At 43.0% G+C, this 13,829-nt stretch overlaps 1 protein-coding gene across 8 annotated transcripts in view; it reads left to right on the top strand.

The window, feature by feature from the left end:
* The window catches only part of BCL9 (BCL9 transcription coactivator), a 214,689-nt gene extending 208,024 nt beyond the window's left edge, over nucleotides 1-6,665 (top strand). For 4 of the 8 annotated variants that reach the window (XM_029578281.1, XM_029578278.1, XM_029578279.1 and 1 more), the window contains one exon: nucleotides 4,179-6,659. In XM_029578281.1, the coding sequence (XP_029434141.1) occupies nucleotides 4,179-5,290 (1,112 nt within the window). In that variant the 3' untranslated portion in view covers nucleotides 5,291-6,659. Of the gene's footprint in view, nucleotides 1-4,178 lie in introns of all 8 variants that reach the window. The other 4 variants (XM_029578283.1, XM_029578286.1, XM_029578285.1 and 1 more) reach the window with 2 other exon arrangements.
* Nucleotides 6,666-13,829: the final 7,164 nt, after the last annotated feature.

Here is a 13,829-nt window from a genome sequence, read left to right as displayed (position 1 = left end):
GACTCCCCACCTCTACTACATCTGATCACTCCATCTTTCTGAAACAGGAGGTCTCCCTCCTCTTCCAGTCCAGGGCAATAGAACTAGTACCCTACTCTCAGCACAGCCTAGGGTTCTATTCCTAGTACTTTCTAATCCCCAAAAAATCGGGAGGCGTTGGTCGAATTCTGGACCTACGTGCCCTCAACAAGTACCTCCAGCGAGAGAAGTTCAAAATGGTAACCTTGGGCTCTCTTCTTCCTCTTCTACAAAGAGGAGACTGGCTCTGCTCTATAGACCTCCAGTCGCATACACTCATATTGCGATAATTCCATCTCATCGCAAATACCTGAGTTTTCTAGTAGGCCCCAAACACTATCCGTATCAAGTGCTTCCATTCGGCCTCGCATCTGCACCACGAGTCTTCACAAAATGCCCCATCATAGTTGAAGCCTTCCTCAGGACTCAAGGTGTTCACGTCTACCCCTATCTAGACGATTGGTTGATCAGGGCTCTCACTCAGCAAGCTGCTCTGTCATCCCTGCATCTTACCTTACACACTCTAATCTCGCTAGGATTTCTCATCAATTACAAAATATCCTACTTAGTCCCATCACAAACCTTATCGTTCATTGGGGCAGCCTTGTACACCTTGCAGGCAAAGGCTTTTCTGCCTCGACAGCGAGCTCTCACTCTCGTGTCTCTTGCACACCAGCTGCAGTTTCAGCACTCCACAACTGCACACCACTTTCTCATCCTACTGGAACACATGGCGTCCTCAGTTCAGGGCACCCCAATGGCCTGCTTGGCCATGAGAGTCATGCAGTGGACTCTAAGGTCACAATGCACTCAATCCATTCAGCCCCTGTCGATCATTGTCCACGTAACCGACTCACTCCGTTAGTCTCTCGCCTGGTGGAGAAATCAGGACAATCTTCTCCAAGGCTTGCCCTTCCAGGCTCCAAATCCTCAAATAACTCTCACCACCGATGCTTCCAACCTTGGCTGGGGAGCCCATGTGGCCGATCTACAGACACAAGGATCTTGGTCTCCAGAGGAAGCCAAACACCAAATAAATTTCCTGGAGCTTCAAGCAATCAGATATGTTCTCAGGACATTTGAGGATTGCCTCTCAAATCAAGTTATCCTGATCCAGACAGACAACCAGGTGGCCATGTGGTACATCAACAAACAGGGTGGTACAGGCTCCTTCCTTCTGTGTCAGGAAGCTGCACAGCTATGGACGGAAGCTCTCTCCCATTTGATGTACCTCAGGGCCACCTACTTGCCGGGAGTGGACAATGTGTTGGCAGACAAGCTGAGCCGCATCTTTCAACCGCACGAGTGGTGTCTCAACCCCTCGGTAGCGAACTCCATCTTCCAACAATGGGGATATCCTCAAATAGACCTCTTTGCGTCTCCTCAAAACCGCAAAGTAGAGAACTTCTGCTCTCTCATTCGCAGCAAACATTCTCAGCCCAGAGACGCATTCTCCCTCTCGTGGGCAACCAGTCTACTCTATGCATTCCCTCCACTTCCTCTTCTCTCGAAGACTCTTGTAAAGTTACGTCGGGACAAGGGAACTGTGATCCTGATTGCACCTCACTGGCCATGCCAAGCATGGTTTCCAATACTGCAGGATCTCTCCATTCGCAGGCACATTCCCTTGGGAAAGGATAAAAACGACAGGTGCCTCCACCACCCCAACCTTCACGCATTGTCCCTGACAGCAAGGATGTTGAAAGGTTAATCCTTCAGCCACTTAACCTTTCTGAACCAGTTTCCCGTGTCTTGATTGCTTCACGGAATCCTTCCACGAGAAAATCTTACTCTTACAAATGGAACAGGTTCACATCATGGTGCTCTTCTCAGTCCCTTGAACCCTTTACCTGTCCAATCACGAAGTTTTTGGACTATTTCTGGCACTTATCAGAGTCAGGTCTAAAAACTTCTTCCATCAGAATGCATGTCAGTGCGGTAGCTGCCTTCCATAAAGGTGTCGTGGATGTTCCTATATCAGTACCACCCCTTGTAACACGTTTTCTGAAAGGCTTGCTTTACCTCAAGCCTCCACTGCGTCCTCCAGCCCCTTCTTGGGATCTCAACCTGGTTTTGGGTCGGCTCATGAAATCACCATTCGAGCCTCTTCTCTCGAAGACTCTCTGGTGCTCTTTGCTATCTCACATGGAAAGTGATTTCCTTCTGGCAATCACTTCAGCTCGCAGAGTTAGTGAATTACAGGCCCTAGTTACCTATCCGCCTTACACTAAACTTCTGCAGGACCGGGCGGTACTCCGTACTCACCCTAAGTTCTTGCCTAAGGTAGTATCGGAGTTTCACATTAATCAATCCATTATACTACCTACCTTCTTTCTCAGGCCCCATTCCAATCCAGGAGAACAGGCTCCTGCATACCCTTGACTGTAAATGGGCTCTAGCATTCTACCTAGACCGTACAGCTGCCCACAGGGAAAGCACTCAATTGTTTGTCTCTTTCCACCCTAACAAGTTAGGGAAGCCTGTGGGTAAGCAAACTCTCTCCTCCTGGTTGGCGGACTGCATATCCTTTTGCTATCAGCAAGCGGGCATTCCATTTCAAGACTGTGTTAAAGCACACTCTGTGAGGGCCATGGTGACTTCAGTAGCACACCTACGATCGGTGACGCTTCTTGACTTTTGCAGGGCTGCCACCTGGAGTTCTCTCCACACCTTTGCAGCCCACTATTGCTTGGACAAAGCCAGAAGACAGGATTCCATCTTCAGCCAGTCTGTCCTTCGTAACCTATTTATAACGTGACGTACCAACACCCTTCTGCCTGCCCATTAGAGACAGGATGCCCTCGGCCAAATTTTATCCCAGTCCTAGTGTCTTGCACACCTGGGTACATTTGGTGCATTTCTCGCACATCCTCAGCTCGGTACTCACCCATATGTGAGGACTACCATTCTGCTTGTCCTGTGAGAAAGCAAATGTTGCTTACCTGTAACAGGTGTTCTCACAGGACAGCAGGATGTTAGTCCTCACGAAATCCGCCCGCCGGCCCGCGGTGTTTGGTTCATTATGTTTTATTTTTCGGCCCTGCCTGTAGCTTTTAAATAAGACTGAAGGGGGACCCCTGCTGGCTGCAGGGTTAGTGCCATGCTGGGCATGCCCAGTAGGGGCCAGTCAAAGTTCTGGAAACTTTGACAAAAGTGTTCCTTGATTGGGCTCCATCCTGTGATGTCATCCATATGTGAGGACTAACATCCTGCTGTCCTGTGAGAACACCTGTTACAGATAAGCAACATTTGCTTTCCCCGCAGACCCTAATCCCTTTTCTACCCAGTCTGGAATCGAAACATTTAAATGGGAGCCCACCAGGGATCCATGACTAAAACAGAATTTTTTTCAGGAACTCTTATTAAACTTACTGGCCTAGGTCTGCAGTATAGATCTCTCTTGCTCATGTTGCTTCTAAGCCATCAGGCCAGCCTGTGTATTGTATTCTTTGGTTTACAATTTAACTGCTTAATGCTAGAGAATCCTGATGCAGCTGCCATGCATCAAACCACAGCTCTACCAAAAATTCCTCTTTGAAAATGACTAATATTGGTATTTGTCTACTTAAAATGTTATGCTTAAGGTGCCACTTGCTCTGATTGCTGAGATTTGCTGTAGAATTAGAATTCACGTATATAAATCCAAAGAGAGAATACCGATACAATCTTATATATAATAATTTTTAATTAATTATACAAAATTTCAAAATACACACAGATATCCAATGCATTCATATTTTTATACAAAATTCAGTACAAAACAATATACTCTTAGATCTAATCGCCCTTTGGATTTATATACATTAGTTGTATGTGAGATATAACATTTTTAGAATTAGAATTCACACCAGTTCAAAGCAGGATGGGCTCAGCTATTAACAAGGAGATAATCAAATACTTAAAAATGAATCCCCAAACTCCACATCCTAAGAGAGAAAATTGTAGCCCAATTGATGACATTGTTTCAATATGTGGGAGAGAATGAAGAATTGTGATCTCATCGGCTGTGCAGCAGTTTGACAATGTTAACACTTACACTGATTTTTTGGTATCTTCCCACAGCCTGAGGGAGAAAGTACAAATATTTGTTCTGGGCTCAGGTAGAATCATCTTGTGAGTCTTGCAGCCTCTGTAATCTGTTCCTTTCCTTTCCTCCATAGGAACAGTGATGAGCTCCCAGAATCCGCCTCGGTTGCCAGGCCCACACTCTATTGGTCCAATGCCAACACTTAGCCCAATGGGGATGACCCAACCTCTTTCTCACACCAACCAGATGCCCTCTCCAAATGCTATGGGACCTAGTTTACCGCCTCATGGGGGTCCCATGGGATCTGGGATGCTGCCACATAATTCCATGATGGCTCATGGTTCTCAAGAACCTCCAATGGTACCTCAAGGACGCATGACATTTCCCCAGGGGTTTCCTCCAGTGCAGTCTCCTCCACAGCAGATTCCCTTTTCACACAATGGTCCCAGTGGAGGGCATGGGAATTTTCCAACTGGAATTGGCTTCCCTGGAGATGGACCTATGGGCCGTCCAAGCAACCTTCCCCAAAGCTCTACAGATCCAGCACTTTGCAAGCCAGGAGGTCCATTGGGATCAGACTCCTTTATTATGGGAAATAACATGCCTTCAGTTTTTACCGATCCAGATTTGCAAGAAGTCATCCGACCAGGAGCTTCCGGGATCCCTGAGTTTGATCTGTCCAGGATTATTCCCTCTGAGAAACCCAGCCAAACACTGCAGTATTTCCCTCGTGGGGAAGTTTCAGGCAGAAAGCAGCCGCAGGGTCCTGGGCCTGGATTTTCACACATGTCTGGGATGATGGCAGAGCAGAATCCAAGAATGGGACTTCCGATGCCTGGCATGGGTGGTCCAGGATCAGTGATTACACCAGATATGCCCATAGCAGCTCCTTCCATACCAGGCCACAGTCCTATGAGGCTGCCTACGTTTATGCAGCAAGGATTAATTGGTCCTCATCATCGAATGATGTCACCAGCACAGACAGGAATACCCAGCCAACCAACTATGATGGGTAACCCAGCAACTGTGGGCATGATGGCAGGCAAAGAAAGGGTGTCTGCAGGGCTGTATAGCCACCCAGGCCCTGTGGGCTCTCCTAATATGTTGATGTCAATGCAAGGAATGATGGGAGCTCAACAGAACCTTATGATTCTCCCGCAGATGAGACCCAGAAGTATGGCTGCTGATATGGGAATGGGTGGTTTTAGCCAAGGGCCTGGGAATCCAGGCAACATGATGTTTTAAGCTGCTAAGACTTGACATAATACCTGGAGAAGTGGGACTCATGTTCCCAAGGGATCTTCTGGGATCTGAAGAGTATTGGCTGGCCATGCAAGAGGTAGAATAAAAGGACCCAAATGTTGCATCAGAGAAAACTCGAATGTATGAAACTATCCAGGATTTACTTGCATTTACTCAACAAGGTGTGCGCTTTTTTAAGATTTATTTTTTAAAAATTATTTTTGTGGACTTGGGTACCCTACGATGGCACCTCCTTCGAGAACCTTGTAGCTGTATTTTGAGAATTGCCATTTGTCATGAGTTGCACCATTCTCTGTATGTTTACGTTGTTTTTTAACTGACTTCTCCCAGGACACCTTTTTGGTTTTGTTTTTGTGTACTGTACTATATTGTAAAAGGGAATTTAGCAGAGACTTTAGTCCTTGGGGTAAGAGGAGTATGTGATTCAGTGCTTTTTTTTTCTTCAGGTGGGTAATCTATCTTCAAAACTTGTTACTATTTTCCTTTGAACTTCAGTGTATAGTAAACCAAATTATGACCTCAGACAGAGTATTATTGAAAAGCACAAAAAAAAGAACTATTGAGTCCAGTTAGGGGAATTTTGTTTCTTAAAAACCACAAAGACATTTTTCAGATTGCAGAGTGGATGAGTATTGTCTTTCTCCCTCATTCCCTTCCTATTCTCTCTCCTACACTGGTAGCTGCTAATTTGTATATTATGGGGAGTCGAAAACACAAAGCAGCTGACCTGTGTTGGGACATGGTCTCTCTTGCTTTAGAGAAGTCAGGTTTGGACGCTGTTACCCACAGACTATATGCAGTAATCTTTCTATCACGGTTTATAGTTTACTTTTGTTTTTGTTTTTTTATTTTTAATAGGAATCCCAAGTGATTTTTAATGTGGCGAGTGGAAACCAATTTGGGATTTTTTTCCTTTTGTGATGGTTACTTTATGCCCTTCTCCCTTTGTGTAAAACATTCTGTGTAACCTTTGTTAAATTTGGTACAAAACCACTTGCCAGGGCTGTGGTGTCGGAAAAATAAAATATATTGTTTCTTATAAAACGAGCTGAGCCTTTGTTCCTAAAGGGGCTGCTAATCCCCTCCCTAGAGCACACTCTGGGTAGGAGGGAGAAAAGGTGCAAATGATAAAGAAAAATAGAAGGGTACCTGGTGCAGCTGTTGAATTCAGGGAAGCACTGCCCTATTCCCCCAAAATTTAGAATTTAATAAAAATTGATGAATAGTTTCATAATCTAGATCTTCAGTACTTTTATGTGTAGCAACTTTGTACTTCCTATTATTCTGATGTAGCATCTTCCTTCCTCCATAAGACACTAGTTATGAATTCAATACTGACAGACTACACTACTGTGCTTGCAATTTCTTGGATTCTAATCCTGAGCCACGTATGAAGCAAGATCATTGTACTGGTTGGGACTCTCTTCTGCAGACCACTTGACAAATGCCGTATCGCAAAGAGTTTATCAATGTATAAAGATTCTATCTCTTGGAAAATCACTGAGACCCCTCATTGTCCGAGGTACGTTTATGTTTAGATCTGCTTTTTCCCTAATGTGAGTTCAACAGAAAATTGCTCAACTAAACTGTGTTCTCTTCCAGTCCTGGTTTTATAATAGTCATTCCAAAACATTTGGGGGGAGGGCTTCAATGGGAAGAGAACCAGGACTGACTCACCTTGAAGTATGCTATCCAAGCAATGAGCAAACAATCAAATAGGCGACAATCCAACCATCAAAAATGGATAATCAATACAAGAAGGAAGGACACAAAAGTTCAACAATGTCCTTAAAGTTTGAATGCAAGATTTTATTGTGTACAGGCAAACAAAGAGTTCAGTTGTCCATTTCAAACCAGATAAATTATATCAATAAATTCATAGTCCCCCAACATGGGCCATGTTTCAAAGAGACTGCATTGGGAGGGAGCCTAAAGAAAAACAGGTAAAAGTTAAAGAATGTTTAAACGAATGATGACATATACATCTGGAAACACAAAAAGAAAAATAAAGTGTAATATATATATATATATACACTAATATATATAGGATATAGAAATAGACAAATTACAAATCAGAATACATGTTAAGTATGGTAAGGGCATATATAAGTGAAGGGAACTTTTATTTATTTTCTTCTTTTCCATACTTCACTTTTCAAAAGCACATACAAATCCATGATGTATAATCATGTAAAACTATCAACAAACAAGGCCTTACCCACAAATCATTAGGGAAACATCTAAGGAAAGGATAGTGACATATTGAAGATATTGAATCTAAAATACTGTGAAAAAATATATTAGGGGCAATAAAAGATGGAAAAAACTGTATATAGAAAAGGATGAGTGAATGTCTAGACAACTTACCCCCACAAGTAAAGAACAAAGTATGAGGAAACTTTTTAAATACTTAGATAATTTAGATCTAGAGAAAAAATGTAAAAGAAAAGTTAGTGTGCCGACATGACCCAGCAGTGTGGGAGAATCCCAGGAGTTCATAAACTTATCCGAACAAAGTAGGAAGATACAGGGAAGGTGTCAGTGATTGTCCTCGGCACAGAGACTGGTCACAAAAGAATTAAAGCCAATGACGGCAAATGTAAGATCACTGAAGATTATAGGAGTGCATACCATCAAAAACAAACTAACAAGGGATGCCTGTACAAAGTGAAAGTAAGAGTAAGCGATAGTAAGCAAAAGACAGGTCAAAAGAAAAGTGTCAATCAGGAGAGGGAAAAATAATTATAAGTGTTTCTTACCGGACAACCTTTTTCAATGGTCTTACCGGACAACCTTTTTCAATGATCAAATTTGAATTAATGACTGGAAGAGGAACAGTATGCAAATCCAAGGCTCTCGTGCTAAACTTTCAAAAGGGAAACTAAAAATAGTTAGAAAAAAACTGAAAGGAGAAGCTACAAAAGTAAAAAGTGTGCAAGAGGCGTGGTCATTGTTAAAAAAACACAAAAAAAAACCCATTCTAGAAGCACAGTCCAGATGTATTCTACACATTAAGAAAGGTGGAAAGAAGGCAAAACGATTACCGGCATGGTTAAAAGAGGAGGTGAAAGAAGCTATTTCAGCCAAAAGATCTTCATTCAAAAATTGGAAGAAGGATCTAACAGAAGAAAATAGGATAATGCATAAATGTTGGCAAGTTAAATGTAAAACATTGATAAGACAGGCTAAGAAAGAATTTGAAAAGAAGTTGGCCATAGAGGCAAAAACTCAGAGTAAAAACTTTTTTTAAATATATCCAAAGCAGAAAGCCTGTGAGGGAGTCAGTTGGACCGTTAGATGATCGAGGAGTTAAAGGGGCACTTAGAGAAGATAAGGCCATCGCGGGAAGATTACATGATTTATTTGCTTCGGTGTTTACTGAAGAGGATGTTGGGGAAGTACCCGTACTGGAGAAGGTTTTCATGGGTAATGATTCAGATGGACTGAATCAAATCATGGTGAACCTAGAAGATGTGGTAGACCTGATTGACAAACTGAAGAGTAGTAAATCACCTGGACCGGATGGTATAAAGCCCAGAGTTCTGAAGGAACTAAAAAATGAAATTTCAGACCTATTAGTGAAAATTTGTAATCTATCATTAAAATCATCCATTGTACCTGAAGACTGGAGGATAGCTAATTAACACCAATATTTAAAAAGGGCTCCAGGGGCGATCCGGGAAACTACAGACTGGTTAGCCTGACTTCAGTGCCAGGAAAAATAGTGGAATGTGTTCTAAACATCAAAAGCACAGAACATATAGAAAGACATAGTTTAATGGAACAAAGTCAGCATGGCTTTACCCAAGGCAAGTCTTGCCTCACAAATCTGCTTCACATTTTTGAAGGAGTTAATAAACATGTGGATAAAGGTGAACTGGTAGATGTAGTATACTTGGATTTTCAGAAGGCGTTTCACCAAGTTCCTCATGAGAGGCTTCTAGGAAAAGTAAAAAGTCATGGCGATGTCCTTTTGTGAATTGCAAACTGGCTAAAAGACAGGAAACAGGGTAGGATTAAATGGACAATTTTCACAGTGGAAGGGAGTGGGCAGTAGAGTGCCTCAGGTATCTGTATTGGGACCCTTACTTTTCAATATATTTATAAATGGTCCGGAAAGAAAAAAGACGAGTGAGATAATCAGATTTGCAGATGATACAAAATTGTTCAGAGTAGTTAAATCACAAGCAGATTGTGATAAATTGCAGGAAGACCTTGTGAGATTGGAAAATTGGGCATCAAAATGGCAAATGAAATTTAATGTGGATAAGTGCAAGGTGATACATATAGGGAAAAATAACCCAAGCTATAGTTACACAATGTTACGTTCCATATTGGGTGCTACAACCCAAGAAAGAGATCTAGGCGTCATAGTGGATAACACATTGAAATTGTCGGTTCGGTGTGCTGCAGCAGTCAAAAAAGCAAACAGAATGTTGGGAATTATTAGAAAGGGAATGGTGAATAAAACGGAAAATGTCATAATGCCTCTGTATCGCTCCATGGTGAGACCGCACCTTGAATACTGTGTACAATTCTGGTCGCCGCATCTCAAAAAAGATATAATTGCGATGGAGAAGGTACAGAGAAGGGCGACCAAAATGATAAGGGGAATGGAACAGCTCCCCTATGAGGAAAGACTAAAGAAGTTAGGACTTGGGGAAGAGACGGCTGAGGGGGGATGTGATAGAGGTATTTAAAATCATGAGAGGTCTAGAACGGATAGATGTGAATCGGTTATTTACTCTTTCGGATAATAGAAAGACTAGGGGGTACTCCATGAAGTTAGCATGTGGCACGTTTAAAACTAATCGGAGAAAGTTCTTTTTTACTCAACGCACAATTAAACTCTGGAATTTGTTGCCATAGGATGTGGTTAGTGCAGTTAGTATAGCTGTGTTTAAAAAAGGATTGGATAAGTTCTTGGAGGAGAAAGTCCATTACCTGCTATTAATTAAGTTGACTTCAAAAAATAGCCACTGCTATTACTAGCAACGGTAAAATGGGTACTTGCCAGGTTCTTTTGGCCTGGATTGGCCACTGTTGGAAACAGGATGCTGGGCTTGATGGACCCTTGGTCTGACCCAGCATGGCATTTTCTTAGAAGATAGCAGGTTTAGAATGGGACAGTGTTAGCAGCTGAAGTGCATGTAATCTGGAACTTACCAGAGCAAACAAAAATGCTGACAGAGCTTGCCAAAGGGCAGCTCCAAAAAGAAACCAGTTTTGTACTGGTTAAAGGCGTGAAAAACCAGGTCTCTGTAGTCTCCTGCTTTTCACTTCTTACCTGTCTTCCAGCTTTCCATCTCACCTCTTCCACTCCCCTTCCCAGCCTCCCATTCCTTCTTTCACCCACTCTGGTCCCGCATTTCTATCCTCTTTACTTTTCCTCTTCCCAATACTCATCTTTCTCTGAGTTTACTTTCCTCTCCAGCTCTTATCTCCTTTACTGTCAGTCATCCCCTTCTGACATCCAACCCCTTTCTTTTACTCCCTACCCAGCTTCCCATTCCCCCTTTCACATCTTCCCGAGTTCCATTCACACACTTACCCCCTTTCACAGATCTGTTTAACACTGCCTTTCAAACCCTTCCAGGTCCTTGCACTATCTCACCCTCTCCCTTCCAGATGCTCTTCTCATTCCTTCCCTTCCCCCTCCCTCAACTTCTCCTGCTCCCTTTCTTGCCCTCAGGCTTAGTTTCTTCCTCATCCCTACTCCCCTTTCTGAAGCATCTGTCTCTTAAAAGCTCTTCTCCTTTTCTAATACCACACTAAGCTTTTCACCTTCTCACCCTGTCTTTCCCAGCTTCTTTCCTCTTCTCACCATCCATTCTCAGTACTGGAGCTGTCCATAGCAGACTGCAGCTGTTTGTCCTCTGGATCCTCCTTACTGGCCAGTATCACAGTAGGAGCTTTGACATTGAGCAGTTTCTATCTCGAGACTATCCTTGTGGTTGTTGCACTGTTGAATAATCCCAGTTGTTAGCTGAATAGATATATCAGACTAGCTTTAGACCTGCCCTATAGCGCAGCCAAAGGATAATTTAACTAGCTATGTTCCTCCCGGAGATATCTATTGCCTACACTCCAGCTTACCCAGCTAGAATATAGCCAGGTAAGATTTGTAATATCGCGATTTGGCTATTTAGATGGATAACTTTTCTCAGTTATCCATCTAAATGGCTTTTGAATATCTACCCCTCAGTATTTAGACCTCCTTCCCAGCCCAAAGGTCCATCAAGCCTAGTATCCTGTTTCACAAGTATCTGGCAGGATCCCAAAAGGTCAATAGATTCCGTGCTGCTTATCCCAGGAACAACCAGTGGATTTCTCCAGGTCCACCCTAATAATGGTTTATGGACTTTTCCTCAAGGAATTTGTCCAAAACATTTTTTAAACCCAGCTACACTAACAGCTTTCACCACATCCTCAATTTCCAGAGTTTAATTATGCATTGATTAAAAAATATTTTCTCCTATTTGTCTTAAATGTTATTACCTAGTATTTTCATTAAATGTTGCCTAGTCTTTGTACTTTTTGAAAGGGTAAATAACTGATTTGTTTACCTGTTCCACTCCACTCTTTATTTTATAAATCTCTATATCTTCCTTAATCTGTCTTCTCTCCAAAAATTCAAAACAGAACACTTTTTTTTTAATTAGATAGATAGATACACACACTACAGGGCCAAGAAAACTGGCCTAGCCCAAGCCTTAGCCAATTTTACTAAACTTTGCACCCATTTACCTATCATTTAGAATCAAGCTATTGTCCAAGCCTTTGACAAAGAGCCAAATAATGTAGTTTCACTTATAAAGACTCAGCCACCAATTCATAATCTGATCTGGGAAAATCCATGAATTCATCTAGTCAGACCAATCCAGACAAATGGTTTATGCACCTCAACTAGCAGAAGGAAAAACAGGCTGACTGACGTCATCCTTACATGCATCCATGTTGACAGCCTGCCAGTATTCTGTCTCCAGCAGATGGAATGTGTGCATCCCATGCTGTGAACTGAGGCCTGTCAGGCTGAATTGGAATTCTAGTTGGGGCAGCTCCCTCAGTTGATCAGTGCCCTAGAGTAGCAAAAAAAAATAAAATAAGATGACTCCTGAGATGAAAGCGGAGTACTCCTTCAGTTGAGCAGGGTCTGGGCCAGGAAGCTTCCAAACTGGGTTGGGGTCTAGTCATTCCTTCCTCTTTCTCTCTCGCCCCCTCCCCACTCTTGCTGCCTGTATTGCTTTGATTAAAGTGCCATAAAATTATGTGTAAAAAAGAAAGGAAATCAGAAGAAGCAAAGGCACAGGAGAGTACCGTGGAACTCTCTTGAGCCTCTGGACTGCTGCAGCTTTGCCTAGGAATGTGGGCAAGTTGCTATGTGTTTTTTTAAATCTCCCAGCCACAGCAGTGCTGCAGGAGAAGGGGTCAGATGTCATGGTGGTGACAGCAGAGCATGGGAAGAAAACCATGCTCTGCTCAGTGTGAGATTCAGTGATTGCCTTCTGGGAGAGCAACGAAAGATGCCACATCTGTGCGAATGAAGAAGTAGAGTTGCTGAACAGCGATTTGGCCGCTCCAGAGGTATCTGCAGTAGTGGAGCAAGCACAGCAGACTGCTTCCTTTGGCTCAGTGAGGGGGGGGGCAGAGTTTGGCACAGTGGCCATTTTGGATCTGCATCGAAGTGAAGGGGAGCTAGGTCCTCCTTCCCTCAGTGCTTAAGGTCAAGCCAGGGGGGGGGGGGTGGTCTGGAATGGCCTCCCATTCAGCTGCACCTCTGGTTTCTGCAGCTGCTTCCCCTGTACTTGATGCTGCCTCTATTACCTGCACTGACTTTTCTCTTGAATTATTAAAATGTTTTCAACAAGCCTTTTCAGTGTTGCAGGGTTCAGTTCCTGGATCCTCTTTAGGTTTTCAAGACTCTCCTGGAGGTAGGGGCCCTGATTTTATAAAAAAAACAACAACAACAAATGCCCAGATATCTCTGTGGAGGATCTTGAATAAGGGGAATATCTCCCTGAAGGGGATGATAGCTCTGTCATGGTATAACATTTTAATAGAAAAGAGTTAATAGCATTGATTGTGCAGACCTTAAGTATGCTGAATATAGAGGAGGATCCTGTTATGTTCAGTATTGGGAAACCCTCCAAATCCTTTCCCTTACATCAGGTTGTAAAGGATCTGGTGGATCTGGAGTGGGTTTCTCCAGAAGCCAACTTTAAGGGAGGTAACTCCTCAGCCAGGTTGTATCCCCTGGTTTCTCAAGAAAGGGAGAGACTGTGGTTTCTGAAGGTGGATGCATTGGTTCAGTTATAAAGCAACTACAATATCAGTGGAAGTTGGTGCCATTCTGAAGGATACATAGCACAGAAAAATAGTCTATCTTGAAGCAAGTATTTGACATGACTAGCATGGTGTTAGATGCACTCATGGCAAGGTCTGGTTTCCATCTGGCACAGTGCACTCTTCAGTTGGAACTGGGGGCAGCATACCTGGTGGATGCCTCTTTTGATCTGGTGTG

This window comes from Rhinatrema bivittatum, chromosome 15 (assembly GCF_901001135.1).
Source record: "Rhinatrema bivittatum chromosome 15, aRhiBiv1.1, whole genome shotgun sequence".
Classification (NCBI taxonomy): Eukaryota; Metazoa; Chordata; class Amphibia; order Gymnophiona; family Rhinatrematidae; genus Rhinatrema; species Rhinatrema bivittatum.
Note: the sequence above shows the minus strand (reverse complement) of the source record. Positions and strands in the feature narration are given on the sequence as shown.